Genomic DNA, 19,304 nt, shown 5'->3' with positions numbered 1-19,304 from the left:
GGGGTGGGGGGAGGGATGGATTGGGAGGTTGGGGTCAGCGGATGTAAGCTATTACATATAGAATGGATAAGCAACAAGGTCCTACAGTATAGCACAGAGAACTATATTCAATATCTTGTGATAGGGACTTCCCTGGTGGCTCAGTGGGTAAGACTCCACGCTCCTAATGCAGGGGGCCCGGGTTCAACCCCTGGTCGGGAAACTAGATCCTGCATGCATGTTGCAACTAAGAGTCCACATGCAGCAATTAAGAGTCTGCATGCTGCAACTAAGGAGTCCGCATGCCGCAACTAAAGATCCCGCATGCCTCAACGAAGATCCTGCATGCTGCAACTAAGACCCGGCACAGCCAAAATAAATAAATAAATATTAAAAAAAAATCCTGTGAAAAACAATAATGGAAAAGAATATGAAAAAAGAATGTATATATAACTGAATCACTTTGCTATACAGCAGAAATTAACACAACACTGTAAATCAACTATATTTCAAAAAAAAAAAAATAATCAGTACCTTTTACCCAATCTAACTGAAGGACTCAATGGGGAAGTCAGAGTATAAAAAAGACTTGGAATAGTCCCCTACCCAGTTTAAACTCTAAACAGGGACGTGAACATGGGATGATCAGTCTTCAGGTGTGTTTTGCAGCCAAGGGCACAGTTTAACTAGGTGGTACTTTTCTCATCTGTCTTCTTTTGCATCTGCTTTATTCCTAAGACCGTGGAAAGTGTTTCTTTTGCCAGTGCTCTGACTGCACCGTCACACAGGATTTCTCCTCATATTCTACGGAGCCCAAAGCAGTGATTTTTCAGGGGTAGGGGTAGGGGTAGGGGTAGGGAGGGAGACCCCTTTCGGGCATAACACATCTAGGGGAAGTACAGTTTAAAAAAGCATATTTAATATTATACTTTATTTTTGGAAAATGAAAGAAAATCATATAATTTACTCCACATTTAAAACTTCCACTAAACTATCCAAATAATGTAACTTTTTCTCATGGGAAAGATCAGTAACCAGCCTTCATTAGCTGCCATAAAGCTCTCTTTATCTCATCTTAATCTGGGTTTGTAAATGTTCTTATGTTAATTACATTTCAAAAAGTATATTTATAACTCACAAACACTTTCGCATTGTTTGAGTTTGGCTTTTTTTTTTTTAACAATGGGCAGGTATTTCTTTTGTAATACAAAGTGAGAAAAGAAAATGTAAAATACAGATTTTTATAACTATAATCTCCACTATGTGAAATGCATAAAATTTAAAGAAGGAAATAATGCCATTTGCAGCAACATGGATAGACCTAGAGATTGTCATACTGAGTGAAGTCAGACAGAGAAAGACAAATATCATATGATATCGCTTATGTGTGGAATCTAAAAATAATGGTACAAATGAACTTATTTACGAAACACAAAGAGTCATGGATGTAAAAAAAACAAACTTATGGTTACCAGGGGGACGCGGGGGAGGGATAAACTGGTAGATTGGGATTGACATATACACACTACTATATATTGATATAAAATAGATAACTAATAAGGACCTATTGTAGAGCACAGGGAGCTCTACTTGGACTCTGTAATGACCTATATGGGAAAAGAATCTAAAAGAAGAGTTGATATATGTGTATGTATAACTGATTCATTTTGCTGTACACCTGAATCTAACACCACACTGTAAATCAACTATGCTCCAATAAAAATTTTAAAAATAAATAAATTAAGAAAAAAACTTTAAAGGTCATATGGAAAATGAGCAAAAAGTTTATTTTAGGGTGGTGGTATTGCCAGTAATTCTTGCTTTATTTTTTTGGAAAACACTAAACTTGTGTATTATAAAATTTTCTCTAATGAGTTTCATATATACGTATGTGTATGTATACATAATGTATACATGTATATGTACCTGTGTATGTACATACACACATATATTTATACACATATATGCATATATAAAATTAAAGTAATTGTGTATGACTAAGCCTCTAATCAGATTTGCTTACAGGCTTACAGAGGTCATGGTGATTAGAATAAACAAAAACCTTCCCTTGCCTTGTCCAGGCACCTTTGTGCAATAACAATTCATACCCTGACACCCCAGAAGTCACAAATCAGACAGCTTTTCTTCACTTTCAGACTCAGTCCCCAGACCTGTTAGGCAGGACACCAGGTGAGGAAGAAAGGTTATAACTGTATCATCAGACTTCAGGAACAAAGGAAAAGGGATACTCCAGGACAAGTCAAGTTGGAAAGGGAATTAGGGTCACTTGGGCCAAGTATCTAAACCCTTGAATATATTGATTCTGCCAGAGATACCAGAGCGTTCCAAGGCACCAACAACTTCGAGCCCGCTCTCTCTGAGTGTGTGAGAAGAACTGAGGGCAGCAGAGGGAAGGGAGATCATAGTACCACGGGGGTGGAAACCCACCCACAACTCTCAAGAAATTTCACAATGTTTCAATCTCTTCCCTTATCAAATATTCGACTAGAGAAACAAGTAATAATCCTGACTTTCCTTTCTTCACTTAGGTAAGTTACTGAGCTTTTCTGTGCTATCATATAGGGATGACAGCGGTGGTGGTGATGATAACAGCATACTCTCCTAGGATTACTATGACTATTAAGTATGATAATGCAGGCAAAACATCTTGGGCACCATGGTAATACTAAGTGTTCATTAAATGTTAGGTATTGTCATTCCTATTTTATTAATGACAGCAGTCCTGAGCAGAATCTGTAATAGTCCTGAGAAGCTGAGCAGTAGAAAGGATAGGAAAAAGAATGAACAGAGTAAGATCAGTTGTTCCATAATAAACAACTGAGTTTATTTGGGTTTGGTTTGGGCCAAGCTAGAGCATCTTTCCAGAGGGGATACTTGCAGCTGGGATTGCTGAAACAGAAAGCCACACACGGGCTGGGTGGGCCCAATTCAGAGGTCTCCTCCTTCTGCTGTTGTTTTACAACTTACACGGCACTTGTGTGCACATACCTGGTGCTCTCATTGGTTCTAACCCTGCAGGTGGATATACTTACTGATGTCTTACACATGGAGAAACAGTCCTGCCCAATAATTCATGGTTAATGCAGCAGATGGGTCTCCTGATTCCAATCCCACATTCTCTCCATTACCCAGTGCTCAGAGCCAGCAGAGCGAAGACCTTGGACTCAAGCGCTCCACAAGAACTCCCACATACACAGTTACTGCTCTCACACGTTCTGCTATTTGGCAGATAGCTCAAAAGAGGAATGAACACTTAGAGTACCATTTTGGACAGGTTGTCATCTCCTGTCATACACTGTCTCTTAGGAGGCTTTTCTCAGCATTTGTTCTATAAATTTCTCCAAAATCTTATATAAGCAATATTGGAATAGATATGCAAACTCTATAGGTCTCTAACATAACCAAAGCAATAATCAGAATACAAGTCTTTATGATTCATAATATATTTGGTTTGCTGCACATTCCCCTCTGGGAAAGTTACTTTAAACAAACAAAAGTTGCTTGGGAGTGGATACTAGGAATTGGTTCTAAGCATTCAAACTCATTTCCTCTTTCATCGTTCAATCCCTCATAAAGAAGCGCAAGAGGAGTGTACATTATTCTTGCATCAGCATTCAGTATTTTACATTTATCTTTCAACACTCCGATAGAATTGACGTAGGTAATAATTTACCTAGCTGATTTTTGTACATAAAGACTCTAAAGATAAAAGCAAATTCTCTAAGAGATTAAACGAAACAACAAAAAACTTCAATGGACAGAAATTGTTTGAAATCCTAGTTATCTAGGCAACTTATTATTTACCCATTATTAAAAAAGAAATAAATTAGTTTGAGCAAAGACACACACTAATACACACACACACACACACACACACACACACACTCCAGAACATGGAGTTACCTGAGGCACAGCCGTTAACCTTTGTGGTGTGAGCCATGCTGGCTTGAATCCAAAGACAGATACAGAAAGGAGTGAGGAGTCATGCAAATTTTATGCATCAAGTTCCCAAGTGCACTCAACCTGAAACAATAAAGAGAGCCCCATCAAAATGGGTCATTTAAAAATATGCACAACACTATATCTTAGACTTCTGTTTACAAAGATGACTGCTAATGGAGAGAGCAAATTGGAAGGTGGGAGAGACAGCCTGAGGAACAAGGTGGTGACTGCCCCGGACCCGGCCACTGGGTGTTGAGAGTGACACACCCACAGATGCACCCGTGGACAGGTGCTGAAAGCAGGTCTCTAGACAAAGTACTCTTATGGGAGATAAAATATGTTCTCCAGAAACGTGACTTTTTAAGGAAGGTGGCCTTCAATTACAAATATGTATCTTTCTGTATCATTTCACAAACTATTTTTCATTTTGACACTTATCCTCCTTTCCAAATGTTGGTTCAATAGTTTCATTTTCTCAATTGAACCAAAGCAGCTGTTGCACCAAATGCTCATTTTTTTAAAAGGTTAAACTTCATGTTAATTCTTCCTTGATAGCTCAAGTTTTTCACTGACCTAGTCTTTTTAAAACATAAATCTGACCCAGGCAGTCCCTGTCTTAAAAAAAAAAAAAAAAAAAAATCTTCAAAATCTCCCATTTTCCTGTTGGATAAACTTCAAATGACACAGCACGACATGTGGTTTTGAAACATTTAGGGTTTGTTAGGCAACATTTTTCTTATTTTATATCGATTCTCTGCTTAAAAGTTAACTGAGATTACAAGACATATTCCAATCACAAAATTTAAAACAAAACACACACAAAAAAACCCACTGCTCCAATCTTTGCTTCTTCAAAATGCCTTTTGAGAAATGTTGGCAAGGGCTTCCCTCGTGGCGCAGTGGTTAAGAATCCGCCTGCCAATGCAGGGGACACAGGTTCGAGCCCTGGTCCGGGAAGATCCCACGTGCCGTGGAGCAATTAAGCCCGTGCACCACAACTGCTGAGCCTGCGCTTTCTAGAGCCCGCAAGCTGCAACTACTGAAGCCCGTGCGCCTAAAGCCCGTGCCTCGCAACAAGAGAAGCCACCACAATGAGAAGCCAGGGCGCACCACAATGAAGAGCAGCCCCCGCTCGCCGCCAGCACAAAGCCACGAAGACCCAACACAGCCCAAAATAAATAAATTAATTTTTAAAAATGTTGGCAAGGAAAGCAAACCATGGTACAGACAGAAATATTCCATTTCCACTGTGTTCAAATTCTCACTCTAAACCAACAAAATCCGAAGAAATTGAGCTTAACGAATTCCAAGCTGAGAAATAAAGTGTCAATTTAGAAACCCACGTGAGCTTCTCAAAACAGAATGCTAAAATAACATATCCATTTATCCTGGATTCTAATGCAGCCATTGATGTCATTTAAGAGCTTTTAATGATTAAAAAAAACTATTCTGTCATAACCTATTTTGTTAAAAATACATATGTACATATTTACACATCTATTTAAAATAATTAGAAGTAAATACACCAAAATGTTCATTGTGGTTGCCCTTCAGTGATGCAATTATGGATGATTTTAGCTCCTTCATTACTTTTGTAATAACAATTATTTTAAAAAGAAACATTAGATACTTCCTGTCAACTTGGTTTTATCTGCTTTAAAATGCCCTGAAGAAAGAAAAAAGTATTTTAAAACACTGTGCAGAAGAAAACTATCAGGCCACAGTCATGGAGATCATAAGAGATTAGAAATATAAACAAATAGGAAGGAAGAGGAACCAGCTGATTGCTTTGATCACACAGGGTGAGAGCTTCTTGCTGCTTAGCTAGGGAAATTTTCTTCACTGTTTGAATGGGTTTGCACTACGGTTCAAGGCTGACTACTGAAAGCAGCTCAGTGCAAACTCTAAAGGACCGGTTTCTACAGGCTGCTTCTGACAGCTGTGCTCCTTGCATGGCTTTTCCAGCTGCGGTGACTACTGCTGAGCTTACCCACAGAGTCCTAATTCTCAGCCTCCCACTGAAGGCCTCCCAGCTCCCTGCTGGTCCCCAGTTTCTGTCTGGCAGCCCACCAGGAGGGCAGGATGACTCTAATCTCTCTATGTGGCAATCACCTGACATTCTGTTGGAAACAGACACTGGTTCAGGTCCATGGCATTGAACTTGGAGAGTCAGAGCTAGCTGAATCAAAAGGCAGACTTTAGGGATAGAGTGAGCATTATGTCTGACAAATGTAGCTTTGTTAAGAAAAAAAGGTGGGGACTGGGTAAACTGAAGAAGGATGAGTGAGCTGATGAGGGGGCAAAAGAAAGAAGCCCAGCTTCTGGAATTATTCAACTACTTATACTTCTAAAAGCAACAACAACAAAACCTAAGCAAAACTGTTTACTGGCCTCAATCTAGCCCTATGTGTTTGTATTCTTGCTTCATAATGGCTTGTAAATACCACCATTTAAATTCTTGAGGGCAAACAGAAGGCCAGAAGAAACAAGCTGCTTGTGTTATGGGTGAATGAAGTATGTGTCAAGGTATTTGGATGGAGATGTGCCCAGAATCTTCCTAGTCAAGCTTCATAAACTTTGGTCCAAGGTTCTCTCCTGTTATTGAACCTCTTTCAACCTGGCAGAAGATTTTTATCTCAGATTGAATTTGGTCTCTCCCACCCTCCCCCAAACTGAACAATAAAATCAAAATGAGGAGGAAGCCTAAAATTAGGAATCACAGGCATATCACTGGTAAAATAACAAAATATGCCTGTCACTGGGTGTGGATCCTGGCAGTGTCTGTGCAGAAACAACAGTTTTATATTGTGTATTGATTTTTCCCAGTTATTGTTCATGCCTGACAGGTGGCCTCAAATTGTGAGGACTCAGTCTTCTTAATGATATGCAGATTCTTATGTCAGTGAATTGTATAAACCAGAAAAGATTTGGCCGTGATCCATTCTGTTACAGATCAATAAACTGCTTCTTTTCACTGTCAGAGAAGACTGCAAACCAGTAAATCTTAAGTGGTACAACAGTGGCTTGGTTTTGCTCACTAAGAAAAAGTGCCTCAAAAAGATTTAGGAAAATACATCAACAGAGAAAATAAAGAATTTGTCTTCTCGTCTGTTTATTTTAAGAGACTGATCTGCATTGAAGAACATTTTAGCAGCTCTCCAAGTATGGTGCAGAGAATAACGCAGACATTGCACGAATTAACCCCATAGATACATCAGCTTAATATGAAACAGATATGAAAAAGAGCGCACTAGACCTTTTCTAAGAACACATGAATGAAAACAAATAAATGAAACAGAAATTTGATGTGCACTCTAGGCCAGCACTGCCAACCAATCAAATGGCATTGCCTTGGTTAGAACCAAGATAATGATGATGATAGCCACAACACTGATGACAATGCTGATGACAGCCAGTGTTTATCAAGCTCTTACCGCTATGTTATCGAAATCTAAAACATCATCTACTCCAAGCTGCACCATTATTTTAAGTACCTTTGATTTTAAAAAATATGTTGCTAATTAAATGGTAATAAAGTGCTTCTTAAAATTACATTAATTGTAAGACATATCCTCATTTCACAAGTGTTAAAATGTGAAAAATGTGCATCTTGGAATTGGCAAAATGATGTTACCTTTAAAAGCACTTTTAAAAGCGCTTAACAGTTATTACCTTAATTAAACCTCACAACAACCCTAGGAAGTACAAAAATCCTCTCTTCCCATTTCACAGATAGGAAGCTGAGGCACTGGGAGGTTTAAAATGTGCCGAAGTCACACAGCTGGTAAGTGAAAGAGCTACAATTAAAGCTAAGCAATTCGGCCCTACAGCTCATGCTCCAGCCCCTGTGATTAGTGATTTAGAGTGAGGGCACTATTTCTTGAACAAATAGCAATGTATATGCGCATAGTAAGGTCCCTTTCAAGGGGTCACCTAAGGGATGTATATGCCTATTGCAAGGATGCTCTGTTCAAATCCCTTTTAGGTAGAAAGTTATGTTTCAAAGTTTTATGTAATATTGGTTTTAAAGCAATTGTATTTCCAGCTTTACTCTTTGAGATTACATGTTTAAGAGCTTGAGGAGCTACTTACATGACACACAGGGTATATCTTAGCACTTATTGGTCATACTCTCTTCCAGACTCCACATGATATTAATCAGCCTGGTTATCAATCTTGTTCCTTAGACTTTGCCATGAATGTCATTTGACTCTTTCAAAAAATTAAGTATACTTAAAAATTTTTCTGCCACTGAGGACAGGTGAGAGATTCTCAGTGGCACTGCAGGAGTTTAAAAAATGGATAGGATCAGTGCAGCATAACTGAAATAAGAACCTTGCTGCTCAAAATGACAACTATGAAAGGGGAAACAACCATTCTGATGTGTAAGTTCTAGAATGTCTTTGATAGCATATAGTATTTTTCCTAAATTAAAGAAGCAATATAGGGCTTCCCTGGTGGCACAGTGGTTGAGAGTCCGCCTGCCGATGCAGGGGACACGGGTTTTTTTTAAAAAAAAAAAAAAAAAAAAAAAAAGAAGCAACATAAAGAATTTGACAAAATCTAGGCTTCCCTGGTGGCCCAGTGGCTAAGAATCTGCCTGCCAATGCAGGGGACACAGGCTTGAGCCCTGGTCCAGGAAGATCCCACATGCTGCGGAGCAACTAAGCCCGTGCGTCACAACTGCTGAGCCTGTGCTCTAGAGCTCGTGAGCCACAACTACTGAGCCCACGGTCCTAGAGTCCATGCTCTGAAACAAGAGAAGCCACTGCAATGAGAAGCCCGTACACTGCAACTAAAATAGCCCCCGCTCGCCATAACTAGAGAAAGTCTGCGTGCAGCAACAAAGACCCAACGCAGGCAAAAATAAATAAATAATTAATTTAAAAAAGAATTTGACAAAATACGGAAAAGACAAAACATGCAAAAAATAATCATTTACTATCTTACAATCCTAATGTTCCATTGTTACCACCTGAGGCTATTTCTTTTGAATATATTGACTATATGTATATTTTAATTACTTTAATATGTTTTAAAGACTACATCATCCTAGAATTTGTACCAGCCACTATTTTGTTTCCATTTTAGAGAAATAAGATAAACTAAATTATTATGCCATTCCCAGAAGCTCACACACTAGTGCTGGAAGCAGAAGGAGACACAATTAAAGGAGAAAGCACTGAAACAGCAGTGTATACACAGTTCAACTCCAATCCATAGTAAGGTGGTCTTACTTTGCCCAAAAAGGGTGGGAGTAGCTGAAAAATGTATTCAGAAGAAATCACTTGGCCTAAGTCTTACAGGATGAATGCATGCTTTTCAGGGCAAGAAATGTGGAAGGGCATTCTAGGCAGAAGGAACAGCACATGCAAAGGCAGGAGACGAGAAAGTGGAGGTCTCAAAGTGTGGTTCCCAGACCAGCATCATCATCATGATCTTCTGGGAACTTCTTCGAAATGCAAATTCTCAGGCTGCCCCAGACCTATTGAAACTTTGGGGATGGACCCCAGTAGTTTGTATGTTAACAAGTCCTCCAGTGTAGGCCAAAGGTTCTCAAAATCACTGACTTAAAAGATGGGTTAATTGGGGAAAAATTATGTCCTAAGGCTCCAAGAGCCAGGAATGTCCTCTGATTTTAAGAAAATGATACCCAGGGACTTCCCTGGTGGTGCAGTGGTTGGGAATCTGCCTGCCAATGCAGGGCACATGGGTTTGAGCCCTGGTCCAGGAAGATCCCACATGCCGTGGAGCAACTAAGCCCGTGCACCACAACTACTGAGCCTGCGCTCTAGAGCCCGGGAGCCACAACTACTGAGCCTACATGCCACAACTACTGAAGTCCACGTGCCTAGAGCCCATGCTCCACAACAAGAGAAGCCACTGCAATAAGAAGCCCACGCACCGCAATGAAGAGTAGCCCCTGCCTGCCTCAACTAGAGAAACCCTGCGTGCAGCAACAAAGACCCAGTGCAGCCAAAAATAAATAAATAAATAATAAAAAATTTTTTAAAAGAAAAGAAAATGATACCCAGGGATTTAGAAAACATCCCCCAGAATGCCTGACCTTTCTCCATTCACTTACTCAAAAAATACTGATTGGGCATTCAGCATATAAGAGGCACGCTGCTGGGCACTAAAATGGTAAACAAAATAGACTCAGTTCCTGACTTTTGGGGGCTTTTAGGCAGGAATTACACACATACTTACACACATACCAGCAAATTTTTAACAAATTATGCGAAATGTATAATACAGGTGTAGAGTGAGACTAATAGAGGCTGAACTTCTTAGGATTAAAGTTGAGAGTATGGAGATGGATGAAAATGGGTGGTCCTTAGAGGCTTCTCTAGGGAAATGACACTGTAGGTGAAACCTGAGGGATGGGTAGGAGTTAGCTGGGGGGTGTATGAAAGATAAGAATGGTCCAGAGAACAGAATGGAGCCCATAAACAGACTGACACAATGCTCTTACCTGCTTTTCCCCAGTGGTATATGAAACTCAATAAACTCAATAAAGGAAGGAAGTCTTTGAAAAAAATGGTGCTAGAGCAATCTGCTATGTTTAGGCAAAATAACAAAGCTTCATCTTACTCTTTCACCATATACAAAAATTAATTCAAAATGAATCATAGCTTTGAGTGTAAAACCAAAACAACTATAAAGCTTTCAGAAGAAAATGTAGAAGACCCTTGCAAACCCTTGCAGACCTAGGGTTTGGAGAAGAGTTCTAGATGTGACACCAAAAGTTGATAAAGTGGACTTCATCAAAATTAAAAGTTTTTTTTCTGTAAAAGAATGGCCCAAAGGCTCTGGGGCAGGGAAAGTTTTATCAGCTGAGCAACTGAGTTTATTCAGAGAGCAAGAGAGCAGACTGGGCTGAGAGGAGAGGTGAGCAGAGGCTAGATTATAAGATTTGCCGGACCTTGCTGGCCATGGTAAGGAAAATGAGTTTTATTCTAACTGCAAAGTAAAGTCATTGAAGGTTTTAAAGCCAATGAGTAACATAATATAAATGATCTTATTTTCAAGTAGTTTGCTTATTAGGCTTTCTTTAGGGAGAGGTAGGTCAGGGCTTCTTTAGTTATATTATCATGGTGAAAGGACACTGGATCTTGCAGGAATGGTTTATTCAGACCAGTCCTTTAATTTGACTTTCCACAAACATTTTATTTTCTACTCTTTAGAGCAGAAAGGCTCAGTCATGCTAAACAGGAACTTCCCAGATGCTCTTGTGTTTTCCCCAGAAGATACAAGTTCTTATTTAGGAGAAACTAAAGACTTGGTCAAGTGCCTAGATCACAAGGTACTTTATAATTTGCTGCCTGACAAAAGTTCCCAGAATGTTAAACTGTGTTATCAATACAGCATATGCACTTCAACTGAAAATGGTTACGGGAAAAGCTGGAACCAGAAACCAAATCCAGCGATTTAAAAAGAACTAGCAGGCTTCCCTGGTGGCGCAGTGGTTGAGAGTCCGCCTGTCAATGCAGGGGACATGGGTTCGTGCCCTGGTCCGGGAAGTGCCCCGGGCCCAAAAAAAAAAAAAAAAAAAAAAAAAAAAAAAGAAAGAACTAGCATCTCCTGTGCCCCAGCCACAGTCAAGTTCAAGTTGCCCTTAACATGCGATACAAGCTATTTCAGTGTCTTGAATGCTGCCTTCCTTCAGCTGAAATAAATCTGATTTATGCTTTTATACTTTTAATAAAGACTCAGAACATTCTCTGCTATTCTGTTGTCTCGGGCTTTCCAGCTGGGACAAGCACACTGCTTTCATGACTGTGCAAAAATCCAGCTCATGTTCATCTACACATGCGAGGCGGCAAACACTAGGGTGCAGGGTGGGGGAGTTGTTATCTGCTATGTAGATTTCATTTAAAAATGGGAAATGACTGAGAACACTTGTTTCCTGCCGGTGTCCCATTCCACTGAGGGATGCTCTGGATAATAGCAGTATGGCGCCAGCCTGACCAGTGACAGGCCACGCCCAGGAGAGAGATCTTTGTCCTCTTGTCAGCAGACCCCTGGGGTCATTCCCACCAATTTCAAATGGGCAGAGGCCATAGATGCATCCTCTGAGGGCCAAATCAAAAGCCATCAATCAATCACCCAACACTTCTGTCATGTCCAGCTGGGAAATGCAATAGGCCAAGGGAAGCCTTCTCCACAGGTAGGATTTAAATTCCTTCTTCCTCACCTGAGGTCTGCCTCTTCCTTGCCCCGCTTCTCTGTTCCCCCTTCTAAAAGGCTCTGACAGCTATGTCTCAACTCCACCACACTAGGAAAAGTGCCAGAGCATGGAACCTGCCAGAGAAAAGGCTTCACCCCTCACCCAGGGGCAGAAAGGTTGGGCTCAAGCCAGAAACATAGTCTGAAGCCATGTCCCAAGTAGACTCACAGAGCATGCAATCTGGCAGTGCTATGGAGCCAAATGCAATCAGCTCCTGAGATGAGGGCCTTGGGGCATTAATGAACATTTAGCCTCCTGAGTGATAACACCTAACGGGCAGGGTCCGAGGCAATGAGGAAGCTACAGAGCAAGATCCCCAAACTCAGAAAGACCCTGAACAGTGAGATCTAGACAGAGGGCGATCAAAGGTCTGTTAGTACATTTCTATCACACTGAAGCAATGTTAATTCACAAACATTTGTTTGAAACTCCAGGTAGGGGTAAAGAGAAGCAAAAACAAAAATTTCTAGCCATCAAGGGAAGAGGAATGTTCATTAATGGCAAAATAGCTATTATTTCTAATTTCAAATGTCTGACAGCTGTGCTTTTATTTGTTCTACACTGTTCTTTTAAAAAATTAAGTTTGGGGCTTCCCTGGTGGCACAGTGGTTGAGAGTCCGCCTGCCGATGCAGGGGACAGGGGTTCGTGCCCCGGTCCGGGAAGATCCCACATGCCGCGGAGCGGCTGGGCCCGTGAGCCATGGCCGCTGAGCCTGCGCGTCCGGAGCCTGTGATCTGCAATGGGAGAGGCCACGACAGTGAGAGGCCCACGTACCGCAAAAAACAAAAATAAAAAAATAAGTTTGGGTTGATAGGCATTTACATGTGTTGGTTAACACCTTCTAAGCCCCTCGCTACTCCAAGCATGGTACCTTGTAAACAGCAGCAGCATCTGTGTGACTTGTTAAAAAAAGTAGAATCTTGGGCCCCACTACAGACTACTGGATCAGAACCTGCATCCTAACAAGAAGCCCAGGGGGATCGTACACACACTGAAGTGGGGGAGGCACTGGCTTAGCTCTAGTTTCCCCATCAGGGCTTATGCTTCTTAACAGGTTATCTTCTATCCTGAGGGACCCATAGCAGCGGTTCACAACCTTGGCCGATTATTGGAATTACTGTCCAGGTCCAACCACAGACCAATTAAATTACTCTCTGGGGTTGGGGCCCAGGCAGAAGTTTTCTGTTTTTTGTTTTTGTTTTTTTTGCGGTACACGGGCCTCTCACTGTTGTGGCCTCTCCCATTGAAGAGCACAGGCGCCGGACGCGCAGGCTCAGAGGCCATGGCTCACGGGCCCAGCCGCTCCGCGGGATGTGGGATCTTCCCAGACCGGGGCACGAACCCGTGTCCCCTGCATCGGCAGGCGGACTCTCAACCACTGCGCCACCAGGGAAGCCCCAAAAGTATTTTTTAAGACGCCCTTAGGAGATGCCAATGTGCTATGCTTGAGTCATTGGCCGATTCCAGTGATTCTCAAAGTGTGGTCCTGGTCCAGCTGCACTACCAGAGAACTCGACAGAAATGCACATTTCTTTCTTCCTTCCCTCCTTCCCCTCTTCCCTCCTTCCAGCCTTCTCTGTCTCTCTCTCTCTCTCTCTCACTCACACACACACACACACACACACACACACACACACAGACTGGGACTATCTTTATAAAAAGAGAACTCAGCAAAACCTCAGGAAGTTCTCAGAAGGCAGGTATTCTGGTATCTCCTTTACACAATTTATTTAGCACCTGAAATAAAAACATGTATGCTTTGTAAAGATGGCATAAAATTCATTTTAAAACGAGGATGAAGCCAGGTAGATACGTGTCTAGGGGCTAAGTGGGTCATAGGGTCAAAGCATGCAATGGATGAGAAAACTGTGGCTCAGAGAAGTAGGTAAATTCTTCTGTCCCACGGTGATTTGCAGGGTTTACCTGATAGCAATAGTATTTCCCGAAATCTGATAATGCAGCATCCCAAGACTTTCCCCACAGATTCTGATTCAATGAGTCTGGCACGGAGTTGAAATTTGTATTTTTCACACAGATCCCCACGTGATTCTTGTTATCAGAAAAGTTTAGAAAACACATTGCTTTATAGGACTTCTACTCCCTAAGTCACTGTTTCTCAAAGTGTGGCCCTGGACCAGTCGTGCCAGCATCACCTGGAGACTAGAAATGCATATCCTTGGGCCCCACCCTAGACCACCGAATCAGAAACTCTTCAGGTGGGCCCAGCGGTCAGCGTGTTCACAAGTCCTCCTGCTGATTTGAAAACTATGGCACTAGGCTATTTTCAAAACTCTTACATATTATAAGTGGAAACTACCTGCTCTTATTCAAACACCTAGTTTTCGGTGAGAAGTACAAAGGAATTCTGGCCTCATCTTGGGCCTTGCCTGTGTCTTTCTTATGGAGGGGACTGTCCTCTTCCAAAGAACAGCATGAAAGAATATATTGAAGACAGTTTTGGGGTGTAATCATAAATTATTCACGTGGACAGCAACAGAGTGGAGTGCACTGCCGAAATGAAAGCCATTGTGCTACTGCGGTAGGATTTTTAAAAAATATCCTAACATTTTACTTTAATTGGAAAGACAATCCAACAGCAACAGGAAACAAAGAAAACAAGTGGCTAATGTGGTGAGATGTCTGGGTCTTTCTAGTTCCCAGCCTTTCTTTCTCTCTTCCCATACTATTGTTCTGTCAAGAAACATGTTTACCACAAAGGTTTGAAAACCAGTTCACAGTTTCATTACGCCCAAATGCAAGAGAACTACTTGCAAACTTAGGGAACACAAGACAAAGAATATTTACAACAGAGTGACAGGTCTCATAGGGTTCTTGAAACCCCCAAACCAAATGCAAAGTTCTGTGGTTTCTAGGAAACCCACATTGTTCAAGGGAGAGGTTTTGCTGCTTTATGAATTATCCCAAAGAGGCTGGGACCCAAGGTAAGTCAGGAACCTCTGAATTTCCACATATTTCACAGGACACAGATTTGGACGAAAGGTCTAACAATTTAATGTTCTAAGTTACAAGAGGAAATCCATTCCCTTACCTGGAAACCTTTCTCTCTGGCCTTTAAAGCTGCTTGTGAGAACTGGGGGGGCTCATCCACAACAGCAGAACTCGGGGTGAAGCAAACTAGCAGCCCAAGACCAGGAACCTGGGAACTACATTTTCATTTCAACTTGACCTGGAACTACCTCTGGGGCTCTGGGAAAGTTACTTAAACGGGGCTTCCCATTCTTCGCAGCTGGACTAGCTCAGCCCTAATGACACTTCCAGGCCTGACAAACATTCAGTAATTCTCTTCATCTAAATCCTGGGCCTAACAGGTACACACGGCTCCCTGGGGCTGATACTGCCAAATAAAGTCAGGCCGTAGGGAACCTTGTGTATAGGTCAGCAGGACAGGGGTCGTGCCCCACAGGCTCCCACTGTCTCTGAAGCTCCTCCTGGCACAGCAATGACCAGTCAGAGAATTCCCACCAGTCAACATAAAAGGGACGCTGAAACAGCAGGGCTCCTGTTTCTTCTCCAACTCAGCTCCCAGGGTGACTGCTTTTTTTCTGAACCTTCCAAATTATCTTTCCCCCCTTCAATGTACTAGTACGAAATTTTCAACAAAATTGACATGTACACACGCTATATTTAAAATGGATAACCAACAAGGACCTACTGCATAGCACAGGGAACTCTGCTCAAGATTATGTAACAACCTAAATGGGAAAAGAATTTGAAAAAGAACAGATACATGTATACGTACAACTGAATCACTTTGCTGTACACCTGAAACTAACACAACATTGTTAATTGACTATACTCCAATATAAAATAAAAAGTTTAAAAAAATACTAAATTTTTAAGAGAGAAAGTGAAAAATCAGCTATAATTCCACTACTATCAACATTTTGCTATGTAGCTTCCCAATTCTTCCCTGGGCTTATATACACATGTGTATAAGTATATATTTTTCTCCAAATATTTTATTTCTTTTAACATTGTAGCCATCTTTTTTTTTTTTTTCTTTTGCTGTACATGGGCCTCTCACTGTTGTGGCCTTTCCCGTTGCGGAGCACAGGCTCCGGACGCGCAGGCTCAGTGGCCATGGCTCACGGGCCCAGCCGCTCTGCGGCATGTGGGATCTTCCCAGACCGGGGCACGAACCCGTGTCCCCTGCATCGGCAGGCGGACTCTCAACCACTGTGCCACCAGGGAAGCACTATAGCCATCTTTTGAAGATAATACCTATATCTCCTTTTGATACCTGCGTAGTGTCCCCTTTCATATTTGTGCTATATTTTATTTGACCTTTTTTTCTTGACATCTTTATTGGAGTATAATTGCTTTACAATGGTGTGTTAGTTTCTGCTTTATAACAAAGTGAATCAGTTATATATATACATATGTTCCCATATCTCTTCCCTCTTACGTCTCCCTCCCTCCCACCCTCCCTATCCCACCCCTCTAGGTGGTCACAAAGCACCTAGCTGATCTCCCTGTGCTATGCGGCTGCTTCCCACTAGCTATCTATTTTACGTTTGGTAGTGTATATATGTCCATGCCACTCTCTCACTTTGTCACAGCTTACCCTTCCCCCTCCCTGTATCCTCAAGTCCATGCTCTAGTAGGTCTGTGTCTTGTTTCCTGTCTTACCCCTAGGTACTTCATTGACCTTTATTTTTGAGTATTTAAATTTTTTCTCATTATAAACTCTTTGAGAAACATATTTTTAAATACAGCTTTGTGTACGTATCCAATAATTTGCTGTGGATCAATTCCAAGAAGTGGATTTGTGAGAGGAAAAGCCTGAGCCTGTACATTCTGATGGGTAATGTCAGGTTGCCCTGCAGAAAGGTGCCAATTTAAACTCTCACCAAAACCATGTGGGAAGGCCAATGAAACTGGACTCCATGCCTATGTACATTTATTGTTTTTAATACAGCACATACACCCTCAAAACAATGTACTGAAAATCTCTCTGTAAACAATATGTTTTCGTTGTTTGTATTTAATACAGCAATTTTAGTTGCTCAACATGGGATTCTATGCGCATTCTTCATCCTCGGCTCAGAGTAATTTATAGTCTATAAAACTCAACTCCTGTATGTAACAATGTCTCTGGGGGTAAATGTATAGAAAAAATTAATTCTCTCATCCAGAAGTCTGAGGATGAGAAATCCCTGACTGACTGAGAGTGCTTCTTGACCTACTACATGATAACGGGGCTTGATGTGTAACCAATTAGTGAGAACAGAGATGTGAATAAATCCCAGACTTCTGTCCTAAGACCGAAGAGGTCATGGTGTTGAGAGAACACACTTAGTTCAGTACTCACAGCTGGACCCAAAGTACCTTCTGAAACAAGTACTCCTTCATCCTCTCAGAACAGGTATCTAATGTACACACACCCCCAAAACACGCAGATGCTTAGAGAGAATACTGGTAAACCACAGAAGAAAGTTCTAGCCTTTGCTAGAACTCTGAGACCAGATTCCTTAAATTAATATTGTGGAGCAGAAATTAATACAGCCAATTACACATAACATAAAAATTTTTTTGAAGCTATGAAACAAAGTAGATTGGGTTTTTTTAAGAAAGAACCAGGAATATAGGGGAAAATACAAAATTTATATATACTAACTTATTTTGGAGGTGCCCTTATAGAAATAAAACCATACTGTTAAAGACATATGTATGTACTATATACAGTATCTCATGATCATAAAGCTCTTAGTTGCTATGCATTACAATCAAAAGGGCTCTGAAAACCACCTAAATCCAATTCCTTCTTTTGTAGATGAAGGACATTTTGTGAAATAACAGAGGTTGAATAGCCAGAATACAGTCACATACAGTCTGCTAAACTAGTTAGCAGAGGTCCTTTTCTTTATATAGAGGTATGAGGAGAGGAAGGCACATCACAGTTTCTTTCCTACTATGGAAGCAGGAGGGAATGGAACTTTCCTTTTCTGAATTTCCTATTTATTTTCTTAATCTTTTGCTCCCCACTCCTTTCCTCATAACCCTAATAGATGTAAAAGGAGCCAGTTAATTAAAAGAAAAAGGGGGGGGGGAGCTCATGACTGGAATTCCAAGCCCATGGAATGTATATTTCTTTATTCTTCTCATTAGCAGGAATGTTGGGCCTCTGTAGGGGATACCTTAAGATTTTTAAAGACAGGGAACTGTCTGGACAGTTCCTCTCACTCTCACCTCCCACTAAAACACACAACTCCGGACAGAGGAGAGACTCTAACGTCTTTGTCACTATAACTTGCCTGTGGTGCAAGAGTGAAATCCAGAGTCAGAACCCATCAGGGCACTCATTTTCCAACAACTCACTAGACAAGCAGTGGCCCGTGGTCCAGCAGTACCAGTATCCGCTGGAGCTGTTCACAAATGCAGAATCTTGGGCCCTCAGCCCAGACCTACTGTCTCAGAATCTGCATTTCAACAAGAGCCCCACATTAAAGCGTGAGAAGCACTGTTTCAAGGAAGATCTTTATACCACTTTTGCCTCTCTGGAAAGTAAAATGGGGACAGCAGTAAAAGGGCCCATTCCATTGATTTTTCTTTATTTTCTGTATTTCCACCTTCATTTTGCAAGATTTAAGTCACACACATTTCTTCATGGCTCATGAGTGCAGAGAACAACCCCAAACTCTAATACAGCTGTCAACAGAGAACAGCAGAGTTCTGCATTTGCTTTTAAACAAGCAAATTTGCAGTGAACTTTCTCAATCTGCCATGTTTTGAAAATACTGGGGGCTTCCCTGGTGGCACAGTGGTTGAGAGTCCGCCTGCCAATGCAGGGGACATGGGTTCGTGCCCCGGTCCGGGAAGATCCCACATGCTGCGGAGCGGCTAGGCCCGTGAGCCATGGCCGCTGAGCCTGCGTGTCCGGAGCCTGTGCTCCGCAACGGGAGAGGCCACAACGGTGAGAGGCCCGCGTACAGCAAAAAAAAAAAAAGAAAGAAAGAAAATACTGGGATTGCATATACTAAAACAGTAAAGTAACCCCTTGACCTTTTTTTAAAAATTGAAGTAGAGTTGACTTACAATGTTGTATTAGTTTTAGGTGTACTTTTTCAGATTCTTTTCCATTATAGGTTATTACAAGATAGTGAATATAGT

At 41.4% G+C, this 19,304-nt stretch overlaps 1 protein-coding gene across 4 annotated transcripts in view; it reads right to left on the bottom strand.

The window, feature by feature from the left end:
• Positions 1 to 19,304, bottom strand: part of KANK1 (KN motif and ankyrin repeat domains 1) — a 208,072-nt gene that overhangs the window by 53,922 nt on the left and 134,846 nt on the right. For 3 of the 4 annotated variants that reach the window (XM_024734215.1, XM_024734213.1, XM_024734214.1), the window contains one exon: positions 3,904 to 4,023. The exons of the other annotated variant lie outside the window; for it this stretch is intronic. In XM_024734215.1, coding sequence (XP_024589983.1) covers positions 3,904 to 3,940 — 37 coding nt within the window. In that variant the 5' untranslated portion in view covers positions 3,941 to 4,023. The remainder of the gene's footprint in view (positions 1 to 3,903; positions 4,024 to 19,304) is intronic. 4 annotated transcript variants of the gene reach the window in all.

Source organism: Neophocaena asiaeorientalis, unplaced genomic scaffold (genome assembly GCF_003031525.2).
Source record: "Neophocaena asiaeorientalis asiaeorientalis breed wild unplaced genomic scaffold, Neophocaena_asiaeorientalis_V1.1 scaffold256, whole genome shotgun sequence".
NCBI classification, from domain to species: domain Eukaryota; kingdom Metazoa; phylum Chordata; class Mammalia; order Artiodactyla; family Phocoenidae; genus Neophocaena; species Neophocaena asiaeorientalis.
This window is presented reverse-complemented; position numbering and strand designations above follow the sequence as displayed.